Consider the following 24,955-nt stretch of genomic DNA (forward strand, 5'->3'; position numbering starts at 1 on the left):
CAATCGTTATCTTTTAAATTGGATTACATGTTACGGCATACCTATGTTATTTAAAAATATATCCCATATTCTTTTTTTTCCATTAGTGTATATAGCAAAGTAGTGTTTTTGTTCACGTAAAACGGTATCATTTTAATAGGTTTTCCTCGATTTAACATTATATCGTTTGTATTCATATGCATTAATTTAAATTTTACTTTTTTCGCCAACAACGTTAAAATGGAAGAAGGTTTGTGTGTTTTTCGTATTATTAAAATATTCTATTTGATTTTCCTGGTTGTATGTAGTTGCAGTTTTCAGTTTGCGGTCGACGGTAGTTGCAAATTCATTTCTACAGAAACATTTTCTAGTAATCATCTAGGTCGAAGCAGTCGTTGTCCAATTCATCGAGCTGCATACTCTGGAAGTCCACCTTGTAGCGTAAGATACCTGCGGATGCACAATTGATTGGATTAGTAAGTAATTGATTGTAACAAACGAAAACGACAAGAACAAAAGCAGATACTGAATAAATGAAAAAGAACATAGGTGTCAACACAGATTAACCAACTAATACAAAACAACTGAACATCAGGCTCTCACCTCCATAGGCATTATATATTTTTTTTCATTTACTAATCAATAAATAGTACATGAAGCCCGTGTGGTGTTCGCGATTGAATGTAAACGGATATTCATCCTCATTATGTGTGGTGTTTTATTTCTGGTTTAATTTTTATTACAATTTTATGGATTAGATTTGTATACTTTCTTATAACACTCGGTTTTAATTTGAATAGGGGAAATGCAGATACGTTCGAAACTTTTCGGTTGCTTGCTCACTGCAGATCTTATGCCTCCTAGAACCGCAGTTGCAATCGAACGCGGTGAACAGAGAATGCGATAATATCTCTTTTACATGACAATTGAATTACGAATTACGAATTACGAATACGAAATACGAATTTAATTTGTTGCTTAAAAGTAATCTCGCACTCGGTTCTGCTTGGTGCACGACTAATTTAAAAATTTGGTAAACGTCTAGGTACATATCTAGATACACGATGATCTGATCGACAAGGAAATGCACCATCCGACTGATGAGGAGGACCCTATTGGTGATAAATATTGAACGGCTACGCTGAACATAGGTAAAACTATGTGGCAAGTAAATTGGTTCCTAATCAATTTGAACGTTTTGCTTTACGAGGTTTCCCAAAAAGTACTGGTTTATTATGTATGTAATGCATAACGCATAACCGAGACCCGTTCGCAGCCCCACCCGGCTTAATAGTCATCGAGATCGACGTCCTCCAGCGGCTCGTCGGCCTGTAGGGATTGGAAATCTACTTTATAGCGCAAAATGCCTAAACATCAAATCAAGGTAACAATTTCAAAGTTTACATTTACATTATAGCGTTGACGACCGTGTGAAAGCAGCATGAGGGAAGAGGAATGGAAATTGTTGCAGCATTTGTTTAGAATAATATCTGGAGCTACCACTAGCCAGCTAATCCAAAGGATCGAAAGACAATGCCTTGACCACTTACCGCCGATTCCACCGAAACCTCGCACGAACTGACTTCCCTCCTGAGACTTGTCCGTGATAATCTCCAGTGTGGCGCCGAACATTTTGTAGTTGTTTGCCAGCCACTCCAGCAGCGGCTGAGACTCAATCAGCTCCATTTCCACCCCGCTCTATTTGGATTAAACACCTATTAGCATCTCAAAATGATGAATGGTCAATAAGTACCCACCTCCTTGTCAGTGAAGTGCGACTTGTCCTTTTCCTGCTCGGGCGTCAAATGTAATACTGTCGTTGACGTCGAGTTGGCATGATTCTTGAGAACATATCGTTGAATGTCCAGGTTCTCCCAACAAATGAGGGTCTCCACCGAGCCAAGTTCCAGCGCCCGCAAAGTATCCTCCACTCCGAAACAGTATTTGCCAGTGTCCTGTTGAATATTATATAACGAACAAGTTAGTTATGGTTGTCTTCTAATTCTCTATTAATACGAGAGTTTAATAAATTGTTTTAAATCATGTTTGCCTAAGAAAAGCAAGCATTATGAATCATTATGTAAAGACCTTAGAATTAGGTTTGAAAATAGTTTGTACTTCTAGCATTTAGAACAGAACGTTTTAAATAGTTAACATAAAGTGCTTGTCTTTTTAACACAAAATTCTACACATTCATTATTATTATATTATATTGTTATTGTTTATGATAGGCATTCGTGGCAGATTTAATAGTTTCAGTATGCTAATGGCAAACTCACCTGAGAAATTTCATCAAAGTAACGACCGATTAGTTTCTTCTCCTGTATGAATTTCACGTTCTGCAACGATTCGGCTGCCAATTCGATGGCCTGGTTAAAACCGTTTTCGCCGCCATAAGACACGTCCACCAGCTTGATTACTTTGGATTGCAAACGCTACAAAGAAATCAAGGTTTAAAACTTAACAGATTCGAAGGGGGTAATCGAAAAACTCACGGGATCGAACATATCCGACTGACTTAGCTCGGTCTTGAAGTCCGCACTACCGGCCAGGATGAGTCCGGCAATGTTGGGCTTGTCGTTCGTGATGAAGAGCTGGGTGGCCACCTCGGCGACCTTGCGCACGTAGTTGTGGCGCTTCTCCATGCGCAGACGGGCGAAACGGAGGGCGGACTGACCACCGCGGCCGTGTTTCTTCGGCAGATCGACGGTGAACTTGTGCAGCACCTCGCGGGTGTTGCCCTGCAGGGTTCCGAACAGCGCTCCGTTACCGTCCATCACGATGAATCCGAATTTGTTGTCGTCGGCGAGCAGGGCAGTGAGGGCCTCCGTGTGGAACTTGTTGTCGCAAAGGTACAGCGACGTATTGATGGGCTTGAATGGCTCGAAGTCTATGTTCACCTTCTTCTCCTTGCCCTCCTCTGTGACAATGGTGCCGCAGTAGATGACCAAACCGTTGGGAGGCACTGAAATCGAGCAGGGATAATGGGTTAAAGACGTTACATTTCAAAACTCCCCGGAAACACTCACCTTTGGTGTATAATTTGAGTCTGTGCTGGACCGACGTAATGGCACCGAGGACGGACAGGCGGTTTACGCGCGACTTGATGTTCGAGGCCGTTCCAAACTCATCGGCCAACATTTTGCTGACGCGAGAGATTTGATCTTTTGGCGGAATAATCAAAGAAATCATGCTGGTGCCATTGCTGAAAAAAGAAAATAGAGGGGAGAAAGTGAGACGTGGAAAAACAAATAGGGTTTTTTTTTTTTGCCATAGCAACAGTGGAAGGCACTTTTATATTCACACGTCATTAACAAATAAATCCAACTTTTTTAAAGTCGGTAAATTGACCGTGAAACTTTGTCACACGGAAAATCTTAACATAGTATGGCCGCTTGCAAAATTTCGGTTTGCTATAAAAAGCTTAGCTTTATTGGCTTAAAAAAGGTTTTATTGAAATGAAGACTTATCCATCGATTTCATATTTGCATCACCAAAACAAAATTTTAAAGAATTAACTTATTAACTTTATTGTATATAAACAAAGTCCCAACAAAAAGTAGAACTTACTCTCTACTACGAATATAAAGGCAAATTATATTTGTACCCTTGCAGAAGGTCTTTCAACTTAATCACTAAAGGGCTAGAATTTGTTTAAAAATTTATAAATAAATGAATGACTAAGAGGAAAGAAAAACAAAGACTCTAGAACGAACAGTTGGTAAAAAAGGTTTACGAAGATTTTCTATGAAGTTTAAGTTCAAAATTAACCTAACCTTGATAAAGACCAATAGGAAAACTTAGATAACTGTACAAGGTAAACCCCAATTGGCAATAGTCGCAAACTCCAGTTGGCAGCTGTATTATGTTGGCCCTAACTGTGTGTTAGTACCAAAATATATACATATGTTCCTGCGGGGTCACTCGATTTGCTGACCTTGTTATCCACTCTGAAGCGGAGTAAAGCGGTAAGGACCGGGTCAAGAGAGGGAAAGAGACAGACTGAGAGAGAGGGGGGGGGGAAACAAAGCTTGGCCCATTTTGGGGCACACAAACATACATAGGCACGCACACGCACAACAGCCACGAGGCGCATTACTCACTCACACTCTCGCTCTCTCTCACTCAATCAGTCTAGTTTGAACTGATAAAAACCCGACAAAAACGTGTTGCTTGTATGCAAAAAAGAGAGAGGGGACGAGAGAGGGATCATGCGGAGATTGGAAACATTGCAAAGGAGAGTCATTCGGCAACAACAAGGAAAGGTGGTTGTACTCGCTGCTCCCCCACGCACCCACCCACTTCCAATACGCCTACTTCCACCCCCATGTTGTTGTCTTTATGTATACCCCACACACGTACACAAAGGAGATGGGGGACAGGACATAACATTGATATCGATAACGACAACTCACCCGCGGGCCATTTCCAGGCTCTTGATGAGCTTCTTGATTTTCCAGATCTCGACATTGCGATCGGCAGACGTTTCCTCTCCAGACATTTTGCTCGTGGTTTGCTTTTATGTGTGCCTGCGTGGGATGGGGATTGAGAATTTCGGGCTTCTGAATCCTTCTTTTAGCTTCTCTGCTGGTCGTATTCACATACACGTTCTTCCTTTTAACGTGGCTGGTGATGAATACACTGCAATTTGTAAAAACCTTTAAAATAACCATGTACACACACACACACACAGTAAATACGGTGGGGGAAAAGAGAGAGCCGAGTTGAAAGCACAAGCAGAGCGCGAGCACCGTAATTGCGTTGGCACTCTCCCTCTCTTTCTGGCTGGCCAACTAGAAAACCTCGAAGACAGACTTAAAAACAAACAGTTCGAAACTAAAAGCAATTTTAACATTAAAGCCCCGCACTTATGATACAAACGAAAGTTGAAACTCGGTTATTTCAATATTTCACTCGAAACGTTAAGCTTTCGGGAGCGAGCGAGAGAGGGCACGCAAAAAATTGGCAGCGAGAGAGGGTGTAAGAGCGAGCGAGAGAGAGCGAGTGCTCCAAAGGTGACGTTGACACAATCGCGTGCCACGGCCTAAATGTCCAGCATATGACGATATTCGAAACATTTGCTCGACCAAATTAATGCACTTATTATGATGCTACACGTCTGCTTGCAATTTCACAATCCGGGCTTGGTTACAATTGGCGAATACAACTGCATAAATTTTCCACATACAACGTGCACAGAGCTCAAAAATTAGAGGTGGGGAAACTCCGACGACACAATCGATATCTCTAAAGTTTAAAGGTTTGTGGATGACAATATCGTTGGTGCTAGAGAGGACACTGCCGCCTACGATTCGAGACAATAGTTTGTTTAAATTAATAACAGTCTATTACTAACAAATTTGTTCTTATATCTATAACTCTTGATAATTTGTACATTACAAATTGAAGCTGAAAGAGATAAACAAATCCACTAAAATACTTATATGACCCTTTTCTAGTTTCTATTAACTTTTAATTTATGAAAGGTATCTAATCTCATAGAAATGTTACTTCAAATTAAGAATGATTTATTTGTAATCAAATAGCAACGCATTGTATAAACAAATTCGCTTAATAGCTGAATTAAAAATGAGTTAACTATCGCATGAACTATGTTCTATGTTAATTAACATTTCATGTTAAGACAGTTCCCTATGAATGGCAGCTACCATTTTGGAAGAAGAAGATAGTAAACAAAAATGAATTTGGAGCTGCTAGGTAAGAAACGCGCGAAACCTTTTTTTTATTATTAATAACCCCATGCTGTTCAGAATCTTTTGGACAGAACTACCCCGAGGAGTTCGACGGCTCTCTGGATTGCATTTCCCTAGCCGTGACATGTGCCTTTAATAAATACGGAACCCTCTTGGCCGTGGGCTGCAATGATGGCCGCATTGTAATATGGGATTTTCTGACGCGGGGCATTGCTAAGATTATTTCCGCCCATGTGCACCCCGTCTGCAGTCTCAGTTGGACCCGGAATGGTCATAAGGTGAGTCCTAATGCTCCATACTCCATGGTTGTTATAACTTTCCATTCCGCTTCAGTTACTCTCGGCTTCGACGGACAACAATGTTTGCATTTGGGACGTACTAACCGGTGAACTGGAGCACAAGTACAGGTTTCCCTCGCCTGTACTGAAAGTCCAGTTCGATCCGCGCAATGACAACCGAATTCTGGTCTGCCCCATGAGATATGCCGCCGTTCTGGTGGAGATCGGCGGAACCCATCGCTGCCTGCCCTTGGACTCAGATGTACGTTTGGTCGTATCATTTGTGGTTTCATATTTTAAGTTCTGGTTTTTCCTTAGGGCGACTTGAACATAGTGGCTTCGTTCGATCGCAGAGGCAAGCACATTTACACAGGCAATGCCAAGGGTAAAATTCTCGTCCTGGATGTGGAAACCTTCGAGGTGGTGGCCAGTTTTCGCATCATTGTGGGCACCTCGAGTGCAACAGCAGTAAAGAGCATAGAATTTGCAAGACGGGGAGAGTAAGTGAAAAAAGGAAGACCTAGTTTCTCTATTAAAGTGATTTAAACGTCTTTCTAGCGCATTTCTCATTAACACCTCTGATCGAGTTATTCGCGTTTACGACTCGAAAGAAATCATCACCCTGGGCAAAGACGGCGAACCGGAACCTATACAAAAGCTGCAGGACTTGGTCAACAAGTAAAAACTAAATTAATGCAAGTGCATACCCAACCATCTAACATTGCGTCTTCTTTTAGGACCACCTGGAAGAAATGCTGCTTTTCCGGCGATGGCGAGTACATTTGCGCAGGCAGTGCTCGCCAGCATGCTCTCTACATTTGGGAGAAGTCCATTGGCAACCTTGTTAAGATCCTGCACGGCACCAAGGGTGAGTTGCTCTTGGACGTAGTGTGGCATCCAGTGCGCCCCATCATTGCCAGCATCAGCTCCGGACTGGTCTCCATTTGGGCTCAAAATCAAGTGGAAAACTGGTCGGCCTTTGCACCAGATTTTAAGGAATTGGATGAGAATGTAGAGTACGAGGAGCGGGAGTCGGAGTTCGACATTGCGGACGAGGACAAGTCGGTGGATCTGAACGCTGACGCGCAGCAGGACGAGGAGATCGAGGTGGATGTGCAGAAGGTTGAGCCAGTGGCTGCCTTTTGCTCCTCCGACGAGGAGGGCGAGGATGAGAATGCACTGCAGTTTCTGCCGATGGCGCCGGAGGTGGAGGATCCCGAGGACGGCTGGGCTGGTCAGGACGGAATGGAGGCCAGTGCTGTGATGCTCAGCTCGGATCCGCATGACTACGAGGACGACATAATGGCGTCCAAGCGCCGACGCATGCAGCTGTACGACGTCAGCCTGCCCGATGCACCAACCGATGGTAAGATCAACTAAAAAAGCCCCTAATGGCTAATAAATGAGTGTTCCTTTCTTTCAGAAACACACCCCCTCATCTCCAGCAAGGCGAGCAAAGACAAACAGCAGCCCGTTGGTGGCAAAAAGACCGCCGGCCGTACCAAGAAATAAAACTGATTTCACTAAACGTAACGTATTTATTGTGGCACGCTTAATTCTCTAAGAAGCCTTTGGGTTTCGCACTTGGCCGGCGAAGAGCAGAAGGCCGCTTTCCTTCTCCACGATCATGTACTGGAAGGGCCTGTTCAGTCGAATCGGATCTGAAGAGAACCTGTTGGCTAGCGACGCCATGCGTGACCGCTGCTGCCGTGGTGCCCTGCTCGTTGACGATGATCTTGGTGGAGTGCTTGCAGAGCGAGGCAAACAATCCCGGCGCCATGCGGCCCAGGTTGGCGCTTCTCTGATCGAATAGGTCTCGGATGCCCATCTAGGCAGTTTTAAAAGGATCAAAAGGAGGTTTGCTTAGGAACAGGCTACCAAAATTACCAGGTTAGAACTTTAGATTTGGGTTAACAATCACTTTTAATTATCGTCAAGGAAATTCGTTTATGTAATCGGATTTAAAAAAAATGTTAAATATGATCATATTTAAATAGTTAATATTTGGTTTTTAAATCCAGTTTTTATGAACAAATTTCGAAATTTGAAAAAAAGGTTGAAAAGGCTTTCTTTTAAATGTTTAATAATTGGTTTTTGAATCCAATTTTTCTGAACAAATTTTAAATTCTTGCTAATCTCTGTCAAACTCAAACCTAAAATAATTGTTAAGACTTTACTCACCTGGCTTAGGATATCCTTGAGTGAAAGGTCCGTGGTTGTTTCGAACTTGGGTACCACAACCTCAACTTTGTCTTCAGTTCCGTACTTTGCTTTGTAATCAGCCAGCTCCTGAAGAATGGGTTGCAATCCCAAGGTCTTAAGGTTGTTGGCCAAGGTGTTCAACGTAACGCCAGGGTCGGGCAGCACCACGATCATCGACATCCATTCCAGGGAGCCGTAGGGCAACTCCAGCACCTGACCACCTAGACCCCGTATGTTGGAGGAGTAGGCGAAGCCCTCTTCCTGCACCATCATGGCTACCTGGGCGACGACAGCACCGTTCTCGTTGTAAAACGGTTCTGCCCGAGTCATCGCTGAGTTGAAAGCGAACTGCGATTGAAGAGCATATGTTGAACGATCTGTTCGAGCGAACATGTAACAATCCTACCGTCCACTGGCCCTTAAAGTAAAGCGATGAGAGCAGGAACATCTTGGCTCCCCGCAGATCTCGTTGCTTCACAGAGTCCCTTATAAGACCTCGGGTGCTGCTCTTTATGGCATCGTTGATTCGACGCACCGTATCCTCGGCGTTGAAGTCCACTTCCTGGGGTTGAACATTGTAGTTCTGGATGGTGTCCCGGTAGCCTCTCTTGATTGAATACCTCTTGTCGGTGTAAATGGCCAGCAAAGAGCCCACATCGACTCCGGATGTTGCGGTGCTGAGTAATCAATAGTAGATGGTAATCATTAGTATTAGTAAAGTGAATTAATGCCAACTGTACTCTTCTGTAGATGGTCTTGTATACCCACTTCAGCAATTGTCTCCGCGCCTCATAGAAGCTTCGTAGTGACTTGTCATCCACATTGATGCGCAGGGTCTTGCGCAGCTGGTTGAGGGTTTCCCCTCCCGATCCCTCGTAGAGCAGCACCAGGAGGGACCACACGGAGTAGGGTGATATCATGAAGTTCCTGTTGGATTGTTCGCTCTTCACGGAAACGCGTTGCAGCAGATCGAGGGAAAAGTCCTCAAGTCCCCGCGATATGGAGTCCTGCGTCGACTGGGCATAGTGCTCCTGCGCCAAAAATGGGACAATGGACACCAAAAGCAATGGAAGCTTCAACATCACGTGATGTGCAGGTACTGATCAAGAATATTTGTGCTGCCTTATTCTTAAATTAGTTTTACAACCGGAACTTCTCTTCAACAGAATTAGAAACTGGACATTTAATTAGGTGGAAACCTGTTTATATACTTACTGGTTGGACTTAAAATTAGAGATTTGTGTAGTTCAATATTCCAAGCCACGCTCTGAGTACACCACATAGTAAAATCAATTTCCAACTACATTTCACAAATTATTTCGTGCACTTGACTTGATTGGTTCATTATAGATAACCTTTATTACTATTTACTTCCAGTGCATGGCATTATTACACATAGGCAGCGACAACCGTTTAAAGTAGGGTAATTACTGATGCTCAGCATATATTTTTAAATACTTCGATACACTTAAGCATCTATGTGTTTTATAAATATAATCTTTGTGGTCAGTTCATAGGAACTTATCCTTTTTACTATCTACAAAATGCAAGTCAGATAGTCAAGATTAAACTTGTTCTTAATTTGTAAACTTTTAAGTTGAAAACTTCTTTCCCAAACGATCCTTGATAATACATTTATATATATTGTCAGGTAGTTAAAATATTTTATATTGATTTTAAATAAAAAAGGCTTTTTATATTTCAGCATCGGACTTCTAATTATAACATTTCGTTATAAACCAGTCATTTTATTCATATTTATGGTACAACAAAGAGTTCATAATAAAAGGATTGTGACTGAAGTCCGGCTTTGATCTTTAATCCTCATTGGGATTCCTCACTTGGCCGGCGAAGAGCAGCAGGCCGGTCGCCTTATCCACGATCATGTACTGGAAGGGCCTGTTCATCTGGAACTTGGGCGAAATGGCCCTGTTAACCAGTAAAGCCTCCGTGACCGCTGCCGCCGTGGTGCCTTCCTCGTCCACAATGATCTTGGTGGAGTGGTCGACTTGTGAAGCAAACAATCCCAACGACATGCGGTTCAGGTTGGCGACACGCGCATCGAACAGATCCCGAATGCCCATCTAGGTAATTAAAGATTATTGGTTTAATCAGGATTTATCAGAATTTCAAAAACTTAAAAGTCATTTCTAACGATGTTCAAGCCAGATTACCATGCGAACAGAAAATTGGGATTTCAGAAGTTATCATTAACTTAGGCTTCGAGACTTTTACATTTTACATTTTATAAAATCATTTATAAAGAATTTTTTGAACAAAATAATACATTCCTTTCCGAACTGCGGCTAAATTTTACTAGATTGATTTTTGTGGTTGAAGCTAATCATTAATGATTGAAGTTAAGATTTATGTTAAAAAAATTATTAAGCCAAGAACCTCCTTTTTAGTTTCAATTTAGACTTCTACACAAGATAAGCAAAGGTCACCAACCTGGATAAGGATAGTCTTCAATGTGAGCTTCGAGGATGTCTTGATTTTGGGCATCTCGACCTCTACCACGTAGTCCATGGGGGCAGAACTCTTAGAGGCAGCCAGCTTCTGGAGGATGGGACGCAATCCGATGGTCTTCAGATTGTTGGCCACGTCGTTTACCTTGACGTCACGCTTGGGCAGCAACACGATCATAGAAAGCGTCTCCTGGGCTCCGTAGGGCAGCTCCAGGACATAGGCATTCAGACCCTTCATGTTGGATACGTAGGCGAATTTCGCTTCCTGCACCATCATGGGTACCTGGCCGATGACCTCGCCCTTCTCGTTGTAGAAGGGCTCATATCTCGTCAGGGTTTTGTTGAAGGGCAACTGGAATCGAAGAGGATGTAGCAAGGGACATGTGGGACAGAGCTCCTCAAAACCTAACCTTCCACTGGCTCTTAAAGTAAAGCGATGAGAGCAGGAACATATTGGCTCCTTGCAAATCCTTTTGCAGCACCGAGCCTTTTATAAGACCTCGGGTGCTGCTCTTTATGGCATCGTTGATCCGACGCACCGTATCCTCGGCGTTGAAGTCCACCTCGTGGGACTGAACCTTGTAGTTCTGTATGGTGTCCCGGTAGCCTCTCTTGATTGAAAACCTCTTGTCGGTGTAAATGGCCAGCAAAGAGCCCACATCGACTCCGGATGTTGCGGTGCTGAGTAATCAATAGTAGATGGTAATCATCTTTATTATTAGTAAGATACTCTTGTATACCCACTTCAGCAATTGTCTCCGCGCCTCATAGAAGCTTCGTAGTGACTTGTCATCCACATTGATGCGCAGGGTCTTGCGCAGCTGGTTGAGGGTTTCCCCTCCCGATCCCTCGTAGAGCAGCACCAGGAGGGACCACACGGAGAAGGGCGATATCATGAAGTTATGGTTGTATTTTTCGCCACTCAAGGCTACGCGTTGCAGCAGATCGAGGGAAAAGTCCTCAAGTCCCTGGGATACGGTGTCCATCGTCGACTGGGCATAGTGCTCCTGCGCCAAAAAAAGGACAATAGAGACCAAAAGCAAAGGGAGCCCCATCGTCAAGGGATTTGTAATGATATTGAACACCGTGTACGATAACTATGTGGCTTTACAGCCAAGACTTCTTTATTCACAAATGTTTTAGTATGGCAAAATCCCTGCTTATATACTTTTCTGGCTGGCTCAATTCAATTCCATCTGCATTTTACAGCTCTTTTTCATGCACTTGACTTAATTTTTCTGATTATGTATAGCCGATTGATTGTTTTCTAAATTGTATCACATTCATGGTAATTTTACTCTACTTAGGCAGGGGCGTTTTTCACGTTAAATAACCAGTTTCGATCCCGAAAAGTATAACAGTTAATGAATTAACTATTTCTACAATTGTTTAGAGTGAGCATTGTAAACATGATAATATCTTAAGAAATATTTTATAAAATTTTAGACCTTCTGGGAAATGTACATATATAGTGTTAGTGGGTTTTTTAGTGAGTAGCACTTTGCACTGTCACGCAAATTGCCTGTATTTGTTTTTAGTATTTGCTAAGTACTAACATTTCTTAAAAGAAATTTAATATTTGCTTATCAGAGCTTTAATACATTACCTTGATTTCCTTTCTCATTTTTCCTGACTATAACTCACTTGGCTAGTCCCTCCTTAACTTGTTATCGGTACATTACAAATTTTATATTTTTTTTATTTTTAAGTAAAAATAGGCTTAGTTACAGATATTTTTTAAACATTGATGATGAGGCCCTTCAGTAGAAGATATCAGAGAACATAAAACATGATAATAATTTAGTGAGGGGAACAAAGTTCCTGCTTGAAATCCAAGTTGTTGTCGTTATTAATGTTTTAATTCCTTCGACTTGGTTGGATTGGTTTAGCTTCTTGGTAGTACACAGGTAAAAACCTTCAACTCCGGGCCAGATCAAATCCATGTTTTCACCGCGGTCTTCGTCGCTGGTATAATGTTTCCCAGGGAAATACAGAGGAAAAGTAAAGGAATTAATTATTAAGTTACAAAATATTTACATTTCTTATGGTTTCCACCCGCAAATGCAATATCCATAATTTTTAACTGGATTCTTCTTCATTCATTTCGATCGTTTGCGATGTGAAGGTCGCAATCGATGAGGAGTAGATAGCCAGGATTGAACTTCCCTTGGGACTACATCTTATGTCCACATTCGTCCATTTAGCAACAGTTGGTTGTAAACTTCATTTGCGAACTTGTAAACAAAGATACATCGGTCCAAACATCTTTCTCGATTTAACTTGTAATAAAAACTAAAAATCGTGACTTATTATTATTATTATTTATGAATAAAAGTGAAATATTTTAAAAATTACTATAAACACCCTTAAATGAACTTTCCCTTGTGTAAACTTCTCCTTAAAACTGTTCGTTATTTACTGTTCATTTTATTCACTAGAAATATATTTATATGCGGTCTTTAGTTCGCTTAAATATTCCTAACCACGCCCTGAGTTATCCAGGCCAAATATCTAAACAACTTTATATTTTGAGTACATGTCTAGACTTTCCCAACTTAATTATAACATTGCATTGAGGAAGATTATAAAAGCCCTTAGCTTCCTACAGGAAATCCATTGCATACAGAAACAGAAACCAATTTGGACTCAAGCGATGGATATATCAGACTACCGTATTTACCCAAGGATCCAAAAAGGTGACTGGTATGCTGCCAAGAAATAAACATCGGTTGACTTAACGTAACGTATTTATTGCGGTATGTGAACAAGGTCTGGAGTCGATCTCTAGGCCGCCTTGGGGTTCCTCACTTGGCCGGCGAAGAGCAGCAGGCCGGTGGCCTTCTCCACGACCATGTACTGGAAGGGACGGTTCATTTGGAACTTGGGCGGCGTGGCCTTGTTGACCAGCGAGGCCTCCGTGACCGCACCCGCCGAGGTGCCCTGCTCGTCCACGATGATCTTGGTGGAGTGGATCACCAGCTTGGCGAACAGTCCCGACGACATGCGGTTCAGGTTGGCTGTACTCTCATTGAACAGATTCCGAACGCCCATCTGGTGTGGGAAAGCGGTTTTGTAAGAACTGGCCAATGGATCTTAGGATGAGGGTTTACCCACCTGGATTAGGATTCCCTTGAGTGCAAAGTCCGTGGATGTAATGAACTTGGGCATCATGACCTCCACCTCGTTGTCCTCGGGGGCCCTCCTCCTGAAAGCCTCCAGTCGCTGGAGGATGGGTCGCAGTCCGATGGTCTTCAGATTGTTGGCCACGTCGTTTAGCTTGAAGCCCCGCTTGGGCAGCACCACCAGCATTGAGAGGCGGTTCTGTTTGCCGTAGGGCAGCTCCAGGACGTAGCCATCCAGACCCTCTATGTTGGAGGCGTAGGCGAAGTCCGCTTCCTGCACCATCATGGGTATCTGGCCGATGACATCGCCGTTCTCGTTGTAGAAGGGCTCATATCTCGTCAGGGTTTTGTTGAAGGGCAACTGGAATCGAAGAGGATGTAGCAAGGGACATGTGGGACAGAGCATCTGAAAACCTAACCTTCCACTGGCCCTTGAAGAACAGCGAGGAGAGCAGGAACATCTTGGCCCCGTATATGTCCTGTGGCAGAATGGTGTACGGAATCAGGCCTCGGGTGGTGCGATTCGTGGCCTCGTTGATCTGCACCACCGTGTCCGGGCTGTTGAAGTCCACTTCCACGGGCTCCACATTGTAGTTCTGGATGGCATTCCGGTAGTTGTTCTTAATGGGGTAGTCCTTGCCGGTGTAAATGGCTTGAAGGGTGGCCACCTCGATGGTGGGCGTGGTAGTGCTTTAAAAGCAAATCAATCAGTACATTTTATGTGTAATAATCGTCATTTCCACTTACTTGAGGAACGAGCTCCACACCTTGTAGGCTCCACGCAGCTTCTCGTCCTCGACATTGATCCGCAGGACGCTGCGCAGCTGGTTGTAGGTCTCTCCCTCGGACCCTTCGTACAGGAGCACCAGCAGGGACCAAATGGAGAAGGGCGATATCATGAAGTCCCTGTTGGCCTGCTCCACCTCGACGGATATGCGCTGGAGGAGATCGAGGGCAAAGTCCTGCACGCCCTGCGAAATGCTGACGAGGACATCGTTGCCGAAGTCGCTCCGCATGGACGGGATGAAGCTGCCTCCGCGCTCAAAGGCCTCGGGTGCCGTCAAGGGGGTGAGGGGAATGCCCACCGACAGTTGGGGCGGAGCTCTGTTGCTTTGAGGATTCGCGGAGCACAGGAAGATCGCCCCAAAGAGCAATGGGAGCCACACCATCATAAGATCTGCAATTTGTTGCATAGTTTAATATCTGGCTTGTGGGCTAACTTAACTCTAAAACAAGATATTAATTAAAAAATATTCCCCAATCAATTGCCAAAGCACATCCTTCTTGGATCCCCAAGCCAATGGAATACTCGCTAACTTGGTCCTGACTAATTGCTCCTTGCAGCACTTTCATACTCCAAGGACAACTGATCTTAAAGTGAATTTTAAGCGTATAAGTTTGTATCATTAGTCCCGGACCTAAAAATGTTATCGGCTTAAAAATATTATTACAAAAAAAATGATTTAAAGTTTTAAGAGTAGTTTTAAAGGCCATTTATATGTATACTACCACAATGCATTTGAACTGAAATGTATGAGAAAGAACTTTTGTACTTAAACATCCGACCTTTGACCTCTCAATTATTTTCAGCAAATGCCTAATTAATTTGCCTCCAAATTCTGGCTTTTTAAATTAAATCTTAATATTACAAACCATTCGTAACATAATTGCTTATTCTAGTAACAGTAAGTTATAGAAAAAAATACATAAACATCCAATTTTTTTCTACTCAATAAAAAAAAAAAAAAAAAAAAAAAAAAAAATCTGTTACTATACATTATGATAAAACTCACTTTTTTAATTATTACACTTAAATTTGCCTCTCTGGCAATACAAACATATTTCCGGGTTAATGAAATCTAATAAAATCCTAAAAACACTCCTCTGAATTTATATAGTATAATCCCCCATGCGTAAACAATGACTATTTTCCAACTGATAGCGCTGATCCGTTGACGACCTTAAACATACAAACGTATATATGGTTTCAGTGTACACACGAGTACTTTTGAAATGTTCAATAAGCATATTGATTTCAGTATGGAATATCCCATAATTAAATGTTTATTGATTTTACCTGGTATTCTGATCATTTTGTGGCTAGAAGGGAAAGTTAGTTTAAGCCTCGGTTATCAGACTTGTGCGAATGGAGTCACAGTTAAGCTTAATCATGTGGTTGTGCATCAAATATTGCCGTTTTTTTTATTTTTTATTGACGTTTCTTTTTTTTTGGGGTTTTTCGATGTCGGTGTTTCTGTGTGACTCTCTGACGAAGCGACGTTTATATAGACACGGTTATTGGTTTGAATGATATTCGAAAAACCGGAATGCACTGGGAATTCCACAGATATACAAATACTCCGTCAGCGGCAAGGTATTCATATATGTATGTATGCGCTCGCGTATTGGTTTTGCGTTTATATAATTCTATTTATTTATTATTTTCATTTCTGGAATCGGCCACTGGTGAAATTGCGAAGAACTCGATGGTTGCTCCAGTACCACTCGCCACAAAAAATGTGAACCTAACGCACGGACACTGGCTGATTGACTGAGAGGCAGCTCCATCGACCCTCCAGAGCACTGATATGGTCATAGTCATCGCCATCGCCATCGCCATCTCCCCTCACCTCATCTCATCTCGTCGTCATCGCTTCCGAAAGTCCGACTCTAAATCAGAGACCCCGATTCGGATTCGGACTCGGACTCCGATTCGGATTTAGACTGGGGGATCCAGAGAGCCAGAGCGAGAGCACTACTCCGAAATTGATGTGGCCACAACAGGCCTTTGTCTGCTGCTCTTGACAATGACGTTCGCGAAAGCAGCTCAGTTCGCACGATCAGGTGGAAATACTACTGTACTACTATACTACTATACTACTGTGCAGCTGATCCGTTCGGCAGATCGAAATGGAAACTGGTTGATATCTCAGGGGAAGACCAGATTAACAACAACAATGTTCCTAATCTTAAAGGTAGTGGCAGTTCAACCTAGTTTTACTAGGTTGAAAGACAAAGTGATCTGAAATTAAGAGATATTTTAAACTATCAAGGGCCTTTTGAAAATCTTTTACAGACTTAAATAGTCGGAAGTATCTATTGGATGTTAACTTAACCCCTCTAGGTTCTTAACCCCCAGTTTTAGCTATCAGTTAAATCTGTTTATAAAAACATTCCATTAAAAAAATGTTTACTAATCAAGGCACTGGCTGCTTTGGTTTGTAATATAATATATTTTACCTGATTGGAAGATTTATTATGTATAATATATAAAAATAAGAGATATTTTTAAATTTTATTTGTATGATTAAGTCGAAAGTATCTGGGTGGTTCTATGAAATAACTCGAGGTGATGCACCCACATTTTTAGCAATCAGTTAAATCTGTTAATAAATTGATTTCAATAAAAATATAACTAATACTATAGAAAGTTACTGCTTTGATTGGCATTAATTAAATTGTGAATTTGAAAAACTAACCCATAATTGCACCTTACACCTTTGTCAGTACCATAGAGTGCAACCTGAAATATCTTACTATCATATCGAAAGTTGGGTAGAAGTGTATTTATAACAATGAAGAGAAAGACAATGGATGTGGCTGGATTGGTTGTGCGTATATTGACAAAAATCGTTGGATACGAAGACAGGATGACAGGATTGATCCAAGCATGTAACTTTATTAAAGTATTTTAATTGGAAATATCTAAGGTAATGCTTGCATAGAAACATTACTTAGATCCTTGCATTGGTATTAATTAAATGTGTTGTGAGTTTTAGTTGTGTATTGTGTTTCCTGAAGATATTCATTCAATAAATTGATATTTTGTTTCGGTCTTAGCGCCCGAGCGAGTAATCTTCGCTGCTCCGTCGTAATTTTATTTATTGGATTATAACTTTTTCGTACATGTTTATAGGAAGTTGATCTACTAAACATTTTTTAAAATTTTGCGAGATGGAATTTCCTATAAATGTGACCCTCAAGTATTTATTTGAATTCCGTTTCCTATTTTGAATATTTATAGGGATAATCGTTTATGTTTATATGGACATATATTTTATTTATAGGTTGTGTATATGCGTACAATCTAAAACTGCATGTTTTAATTTTCTCTGTGCAGTAAATCGAATTATAATTTGTTTGAAATTGATGTTCGCTCACTACCAGGGAAATTTTAATTAATCTCGAAGTAATCTAACACAGTACACACATAGAATGAAATATATCAATATATTATAGTAGTATGGATACGGATTTCTATAGGGTATTTTACGCATCCATATAAAACAGCAGCTAACTTAATGATTGGCTACTTACACAAATAACAAGAATAACGCAAAAACAGGCAAACATAACACCTCTAATCACTCCATATTGGAAATAATAAGATTTAATAGAATAGCACTTAGTAACGCAAGATGACCGTGGCTTCTGCTGATTTTTCATTCGTTGCATAAGCGTTAATTTAACCTCTAGAATACGGGTATGTGGACTATTCAGTAAGTTCAATTCACGCGGTTAAGCAGGCTGTCTTTTGGGTGCTTTCAGGTTTAGCAATGCAACACGTTTAATTAATTTTCTTTTAGTTATATATATGTAGGTAGGTTAATATCCGAACCGAATAAAGCATTTAATAAATGTGTACGCGACTTCATCAGAAAGTGTAATTGATTATTTTATCGCAGATCGGGATCCTCATCCGCAGCCTTTTTGATACGCAGTAAGATGGTGGTGTACCACTGATCCAACCGGGAGATGCTGTCGTAATCCTTGACGGCCTCTGTGAATCCCTCGATGTTCTGTTCCTCGAGGTGCTCGCACAACACCTGTAACAAAATAAAAACTATTAGTAATTGGGAATAATTTTAGCTATAGTTATAATATAATATATTCAGAAGATGAACCTGTTTTCACAGACTTAAATACTAAATGTTGCAGAGTCAAATCGCTAATAAAATAAGATGTATTAATAAACATAAATTCATCATATTGTAAAGTTGATTTCCAGTTTGAATTAGGTACTAAAACCTTAAGATAAAGTTTAAAATATAATAAAAAACCCTAAAGCGATTAATAACCCACCTTAATGAGCTTGAACTCTCGTGAGTCCTGGAATGCTGGGTACTGCTGCGCATACTTCTCGATGGCATGCTGCGCGTTCAGGAGGTCCACGCTCAAATGGCAGAGGGCGGCCCTGAAGAAGTACTCCTTGGCACTGTACTTGAGCAGAGAGCTCTCCAGCGAGGAGGCGGCCACCTGCTCGTATATGGATATTGCTTTCTCGTAGTCCTCCAGCTGGGCGGCGTACTGGGCCACCTTTAGCATGCACTTGTTGGCCGAACTGACCGACTCCTCGCCCTTGAAATAGTCAGCTGCTTGTTCGTAGTGCTGAACGGACTTGGCCTGGACAAAGGGAAATGTACAATAAATGTGTGTCAATCTTTTCAGATAGATTTGAACCCACCAGAGTGTTAGGATCGCTCTCGTACATCTCGGCGATGCTCTGGTGATGCTTGGCGGCCATCGTGAAGCGGCCCATGTCCGTATAGATGTCGATGGACTTCATTAGGCAGTTGACGGCGCTCTCCACGTCCACCTTTTTGTAGCAGTTGGAGGCGTCCACGTAGCAGGTTCCCGCGTCGTGTCGACTTCCAGCCCGGGCATGCAGTGTGGCCGCCTCGCAGAAGCACTCGCCGGCCTTTGTCCAGTTCTTGGACATCTTGAACATGTTGCCCGCCCGCTGGTAGCACTCGATGGCGTCCTCCACCTTGTTGGAGCCACTAAAACGGTAGATATCGATTAATAAATGGCAGATGGAGGTTTTTAAGTTAACATTTATTTATTTACATTGATACATTAAAAATGAGTGGTAATACATCTTTTGAAGACTATTTAAAGCCCCTATGGTATAAAATTTTAATTTTGTCTAAAATATCTTATTCAAATTTGATATCTCTGTAACTGTTAATACCAACTTAAAAGTTTATCATTTTTAAAATCTTATTCTGGAAAGATCTAAAAAGGTTAAAGCTTAGAGTTTTTCAATTTTTAAATCGTTTTCTGGAAAGATCTTTGAAAGTTAAAGCCGGAATGGGACTGATGATAGGTGCTGACCGGCATGAAATCATCTCCATTTTAAATTTGTTTCGATTTCTTTTTTTCCCCTTTTGATCTTGATAGTTAAACTTTTGAACACTATGATTCATCAATATCTATATGAAAGTCAGTTCATGCGTATACTTTATATTCACCAATGCCAATACGCACAACGATTAATTGGGCTTGCTTATCAATATTTTTGCATATTTCCTGTAATACATATCTCAAACGCATTATCAGTTTAACTCGCACTTTTGTCTGTTTTCTTTTCTAGGTGGGAGGCGTGAGTCCACATCTACGTATACGTATTATCGTGAGTAGGTATAAGATATAGTAACTACAGTGGAATTGGCATTGCTTAAGAATTTATCCATTACTATGTAGTAAGGATCTGGAGCAACGGAGGATGTGGAAATAGAAAGCAAGACTAGGAACAAAGTCGCTTCTTTCCCCACCTCCCAATTGCGAAATTTAACAGGTACGAACCCGAATAGCGATCCCAGAAAACCCTTCTGTTGAGTCAACTTCTTCTCCGCCTCGGCCATCAGCTGGAGCGCCTTCTGTTCGTTGTCACCCATGTCGAGGATTTATGTCCGCCTCGGCACTTATTGCATCTAAATAATGAGACTTATTCGGCCTTTCAGCTGGTGTGTACGTACTGGAATCTATAATTTTCAGGAAAATAAAATCAATATGCTGATTAGAGTGACCAAAACGCCTCCACTCTTGCCAGTGTTACCTTCGCTAACCACGGCGCAAATAACAACGAAACAATTGATATACCAGTGTTGTAAAATATCAGGCAGTAACCGTTTTTTAGTTCAAAATCCTTATCAACTGTATCCAATATAATAAAGTTCTAAGAAAAATATTTCTCTTGTATGCATGACAAATCATAAAATTAGTGAAGGTCTGTTACAATTTAAAAAAAGTGCTAATAGGTACTTTACTGCTTTAAACCGTTGATTTCTTTAAAAATAGCTGTATGATTTATTTTTTTTTTTTTTTTAAAGCAATTACAAATTGTTTCTTATCACGAACGGTATTCCTGGCCAATACTTATAAGAAAATAATTGTCTTGTAAAGCATTTTCATACGTGCGTTCACTGTAAGATATTTATTATATTAAATGACGCTGCAGCGCATTACAAACTGAAATAATTACACTACAAGTATCATAAAGTACCCAGCGTTTTAATGGTGATATCAGTCAGCTGGGTGAATTGCTTAATTCAAACATTAATTTTAGTACTTTATAATTTTATTAAGTGATCGTGTACGAAAACCATTAAACAATTGTATTTATATATTTTCAAGGGATGGCCTTTGAGCCAGACACTGCCCTAAACATTAAACTTTCATCAATTTGAACAGAAACTATAGTCTTAAGATGGCATGGTTTAGGACAGTATGTAATTTTGGCCAGGGAATTCGTTGATTAACTTATATATATATATATTTTTAAGGGGTGATGAATACAACTTAACCAGTAAATGAACGATGAAAGGCGAAAACAAACAAAAACTAAAACATCGAACAATCATATCAATTTGAACAGAAACTACAATTTTAAAATGCATGGGTGAGGATCCGTTTTGGGATAAATGTGAAGTTGGCCAGGGCATTCGTGATTAGCTTAAACTAATATTCGGCCTTAAAATGAAAGTTCGCCGGCTACATTTAGATGAACATCTTCTCCAGCATTTTCCTAAGTTTTTCCTGGGCATAGCGGATCTTCTGGTACAAGTCTTTAGACACGCCGTTCTCCACGATGGTCGAAAATCTGTATGTGCGGAAATTCTTCTCTTGATCCATATAGGTGATGGCACTCATGCGTGGGCAGAGGATGAGCTTCATGTGGTCCGAAAAGTTGAGCTAGAGGAGGAACAGTTGATTCAGAATAAATTGCGGTGTTTTAGATATTAGTCTAAAAGCTTTACCTGCACTGATCCGTTGGTTAGATGCATAACCACGGCACATGTTGTGCGGAACCAGGAGTGCAGATGCGGCATACGCGAGATCTGATCGCTCTCGATGTTGACATTGTTGGCGCCAGCCTTCACCAAATGCTCGATCATGTAGCGCTTGAAGTAGGACAGCAACTTCATCTTCTTGTCAAGCGTCTTGCAGTAGTCCGTGGTGGTCATGTAACTCTCCTTGCCGTCCTTGTCGATGAAGTGCACGTTGATCTGATTGGGCAGCAGGATCAACTTTGTGGTGTCGTTGAACATCACGCCGATGCCCTCATCGCATAACTGGTAACCAAAGCCGTACTTGTCGCTGTAGTCCACCCACTTGGATATCCAGAAGAGCGGCTGTGCTGCAGGATCGGTGTTTTCGTCGCCCAAATTGCCTTGCAAAATTCGCGGCTAAAATTGAAAATGTTTAGTAATCATAATGAGAAGCAAAGGCACTGGGCCAATACAATTTAAAAGCTAACAATACAAAGCAATTACCTTGCCGTTGATAAGATTGGTGAGCTGCTGGTGCAGGCTCTCGATATCGCTGCGATAGTCCTCGCTGTGACGACACACCTGCGCCGAGGCGGTGATGGCGTCGTGCAGATTGGCCTTGAGGAAGGTCGACTCCAGACGGGTGTCGTCGGGCCTGATGCCATTCATCTCACTCAACGGCTTGCGGTGCACAGAGTCCTCGATGGTGTCGTTGCTGCCGATACGCGGCGCCATCGTCAGACAAGAGCTGGGCAAGAACATGGGCACCTTGGAGCCCTTGAGGAACTCGAAGTTCAAAAGCTGCCCAATCGCAGGACGGCTCTCCGGATTGGGCTGCAGCATGGCAATGACCATGTCCGCCGCCGGCTTCCTCAGGTAGCTGGGGACGCGGTACTCGCACTTCTTGATCTTCGAGTAAGTGTCCTTCAGCGTCTTGGTCTCAAACGGCGGTTGGCCCACCAGCAGAGTGTACATTACGCAGCCAATCGACCAGATGTCCACCTCAAACGAGTGCCCCTTCTTGGTGAGGATCTCCGGGGCAATATAGTTGGGCGTGCCGCACAAAGTCTTTTTCCGTTCGCCCTCGTATTCAATGCGCGTGGCCAGACCGAAGTCACCGATCTTCACGTGCAACAGATCGTTGAGAAAGAGATTTCCCAGCTTCAGATCACGATGGATGATGCGGCTATCGTGCAGGTACTTTACGCCCTGGATGATCTGGTAAATGTAGTATCGACACTCGAACTCCGTGATGCTTTTCCTGCGCTTGTGCAGCTCCATCATGGACTGCAAGTCAGAGAGATGTTACAGTCACCATATAACAAATCCAGGGACTATCGAAACTCACTCTTTTCTTGCACAGCTCCAGCACAATGTAGATGTTCTGCACATCCTCAAAGTAGCTGTGGAACTTGACAATGTTCGGATGACTCAGGCTGCGGTGGATGGTTATCTCCTGGGCGGTCTTCTCCTTCTGGTTGTGCTTGATCATCAGCTTCTTGGACACGATCTTGCCGGCGAAGACGTCGTCGGACTCCACATCGATGATCTCGTAGCATTTTGCAAAGCCGCCCTGCGATTATTTTGGAACATTTATATCTTTTACTTACTGTTCACTGCCTGAACTTATAAAAGAGCGTTAACAACACAAAGTAAATCTTTCAAATAATAAAGGAAATGAGTATATTTTTATATAACATTTTGGAATTTCTTTAGCAAGAAGGCAAATTTAAACCTTATTTAAAAACAAAATTTTTTTTGGTACAAATGAAAGGCAAATTCCTTGACATTTTCGTACGCTTGATTTGAGGAAGTAAAGAGGTTTTTTTTTCTAACGATTGTTTTATATTTTTAAGAAACACATGTGTTTCTGAGATCCCAAGTAAATACTATGGTAAGTAAATTGGTAAGATAACCAAAAACTTGTAAAAATAGATGGTCTTTTTAACACAATTGTACATTGGACAACTTTAAAGTTAGCTATGTATTCAATTAAATTTTGCGATAACATTAGGAACTCGCGCCAAAAAAACAAAAAAAATTGAACAACTGGATGCCAACTGCACGCACACACACACACACTCCTTACAATAGACTCTCGCTCTCTTTCTTGCTTTAAAAAAAAAAAAAACAACAATAAGAGGGAGCAACAAGAACAACAAGAACGGCGAAGAGCGGAAAGGAAAATTAAACCAAAAAACCGGGATGTATGGCTGTGTGTGAAAGTGTTGGTGTGGTCCCTAGGACATGTCCGCATGCGTATCCGCATATCCGCAGCAGAACATTACCCCGTCCCCCACCACTCACCTTGCCAAAGAAACGCATGCGCTTGTAGGTTTTTCGCTGGTTGGCATCGTAAAGGCGATCCGGAATATCCGTGCTCTTATCCTCGGGCTTTGCGGCCATCTTGCTCTCCTTTTTTGGACTCCCGTTTGCACTGCACGTTCGCCTGGAGTTGCGAAAATTCCTTGTTTCCTCTGCCTTGCCTTAATTTGACACGAACAATAGGCTAAAAACGGCCACTTAAACGGAGATGCACACAATTTGCAAGAGAAACGGCGTTCAATTCTCGGTTTTGCCCATCGAGTGCACGAAAATCAAGCACAAAGCGGAGAACGCGCCGAAACCGTTCGATTTTTTAAATGCCAAAATGAGTTGTGCGACAAGCGTCAGCTGAACCAGTGTGCCCGTTTCGGCCCGGCTATCGCACACTTTCTGGTTTCTACAGTGTTGCGCAACTTCTTTTTTAGCCGTTATATGTTTGAATTTCTGCCATGTAGGGCTGTTTCCAAAAGACGGAATAATAGAAAACTCGACAGAAATTTTCAGTTACGGCCCAAAATTGCCCCTGCCGAACATGAATAATCTTTTTAAATTCTTAAAAACATATTTATATGTATTATGTTACTAACTGCCTAAATATATTGGTAACCTACAAACAATCATCCCATTTTATTTGATTTAATAGTATGTAGTGGGTTCTGCGATTCAGAAGATTTTTGAGCTACGATATTTCTGACAGTTTAGTTTGTATGGAACAGCTGACTGAAAATTAACAATTCGAGTGTTGTAAAACTACTTTTTTAGCCGTTATCTGTTTGAATTTCCACCCAAGCATTTTGACTTTTTCAAGTTAAATAA

General features: G+C 41.7%; 7 protein-coding genes across 9 annotated transcripts; 1 reads left to right on the forward strand and 6 right to left on the reverse strand.

Annotated features, from left to right (window-relative positions):
* Positions 1-105: 105 nt before the first annotated feature.
* On the reverse strand, positions 106-4,536 carry LOC128260006 (eukaryotic peptide chain release factor subunit 1). 2 transcript variants are annotated; one of them, XM_052992682.1, is made up of 7 exons: positions 4,395-4,536; positions 3,009-3,184; positions 2,475-2,944; positions 2,259-2,414; positions 1,737-1,934; positions 1,530-1,677; positions 106-429 (listed from the first exon to the last, which is right to left on the reverse strand). In XM_052992682.1, exons 1-7 carry the CDS (start codon positions 4,478-4,480, stop codon positions 347-349), a joined length of 1,317 nt encoding a protein of 438 aa, XP_052848642.1. In that variant the 5' UTR covers positions 4,481-4,536; the 3' UTR covers positions 106-346. The 2 variants fall into 2 exon arrangements, with proteins under 2 accessions (XP_052848642.1, XP_052848643.1); XM_052992683.1 differs by lacking the exon at positions 106-429 and adding an exon at positions 650-1,346.
* A 1,105-nt stretch (positions 4,537-5,641) lies between these two features.
* On the forward strand, positions 5,642-7,499 carry LOC128260001 (retinoblastoma-binding protein 5 homolog). Its single transcript, XM_052992677.1, has 7 exons — positions 5,642-5,697; positions 5,751-5,971; positions 6,027-6,233; positions 6,290-6,471; positions 6,530-6,649; positions 6,709-7,337; positions 7,395-7,499. The coding sequence occupies exons 1-7, from the start codon at positions 5,679-5,681 to the stop codon at positions 7,481-7,483; spliced, it is 1,467 nt and encodes a 488-aa protein (XP_052848637.1). The 5' UTR covers positions 5,642-5,678; the 3' UTR covers positions 7,484-7,499.
* On the reverse strand, positions 7,490-9,360 carry LOC128260008 (serine protease inhibitor 77Ba-like). The gene is given in 5 exon segments (XM_052992686.1): positions 7,490-7,660; positions 7,662-7,799; positions 8,153-8,521; positions 8,580-8,850; positions 8,942-9,360. Coding segments are annotated over 5 exon segments (1,221 nt in total). The 5' UTR covers positions 9,256-9,360; the 3' UTR covers positions 7,490-7,531.
* Positions 9,361-9,864: 504 nt separating this feature from the next.
* Positions 9,865-11,836, reverse strand: LOC128260009 (serine protease inhibitor 77Ba-like). Its single transcript, XM_052992687.1, has 4 exons — positions 11,386-11,836; positions 11,052-11,322; positions 10,625-10,993; positions 9,865-10,257 (listed from the first exon to the last, which is right to left on the reverse strand). The coding sequence occupies exons 1-4, from the start codon at positions 11,694-11,696 to the stop codon at positions 9,991-9,993; spliced, it is 1,218 nt and encodes a 405-aa protein (XP_052848647.1). The 5' UTR covers positions 11,697-11,836; the 3' UTR covers positions 9,865-9,990.
* Positions 11,837-13,370: 1,534 nt separating this feature from the next.
* On the reverse strand, positions 13,371-16,326 carry LOC128260003 (serine protease inhibitor 77Ba-like). 2 transcript variants are annotated; one of them, XM_052992680.1, is made up of 5 exons: positions 15,841-16,326; positions 14,511-14,940; positions 14,183-14,453; positions 13,756-14,124; positions 13,371-13,692 (listed from the first exon to the last, which is right to left on the reverse strand). In XM_052992680.1, exons 1-5 carry the CDS (start codon positions 15,854-15,856, stop codon positions 13,426-13,428), a joined length of 1,353 nt encoding a protein of 450 aa, XP_052848640.1. In that variant the 5' UTR covers positions 15,857-16,326; the 3' UTR covers positions 13,371-13,425. The 2 variants fall into 2 exon arrangements, with proteins under 2 accessions (XP_052848640.1, XP_052848639.1); XM_052992679.1 differs by lacking the exon at positions 15,841-16,326 and having other exon boundaries at positions 14,511-14,971.
* Positions 16,327-17,358: 1,032 nt separating this feature from the next.
* On the reverse strand, positions 17,359-20,594 carry LOC128260026 (alpha-soluble NSF attachment protein). The gene is made up of 4 exons (XM_052992711.1): positions 20,349-20,594; positions 19,228-19,543; positions 18,846-19,166; positions 17,359-18,589 (listed from the first exon to the last, which is right to left on the reverse strand). The coding sequence occupies exons 1-4, from the start codon at positions 20,438-20,440 to the stop codon at positions 18,440-18,442; spliced, it is 879 nt and encodes a 292-aa protein (XP_052848671.1). The 5' UTR covers positions 20,441-20,594; the 3' UTR covers positions 17,359-18,439.
* A 511-nt stretch (positions 20,595-21,105) lies between these two features.
* LOC128260023 (serine/threonine-protein kinase polo) lies at positions 21,106-24,497 on the reverse strand. Its single transcript, XM_052992708.1, has 5 exons — positions 24,122-24,497; positions 23,163-23,387; positions 22,319-23,101; positions 21,803-22,231; positions 21,106-21,737 (listed from the first exon to the last, which is right to left on the reverse strand). The coding sequence occupies exons 1-5, from the start codon at positions 24,218-24,220 to the stop codon at positions 21,543-21,545; spliced, it is 1,731 nt and encodes a 576-aa protein (XP_052848668.1). The 5' UTR covers positions 24,221-24,497; the 3' UTR covers positions 21,106-21,542.
* Between the last annotated feature and the right edge of the window lie 458 nt (positions 24,498-24,955).

Source organism: Drosophila gunungcola (genome assembly GCF_025200985.1).
Source record: "Drosophila gunungcola strain Sukarami chromosome 3L unlocalized genomic scaffold, Dgunungcola_SK_2 000014F, whole genome shotgun sequence".
Classification (NCBI taxonomy): Eukaryota; Metazoa; Arthropoda; class Insecta; order Diptera; family Drosophilidae; genus Drosophila; species Drosophila gunungcola.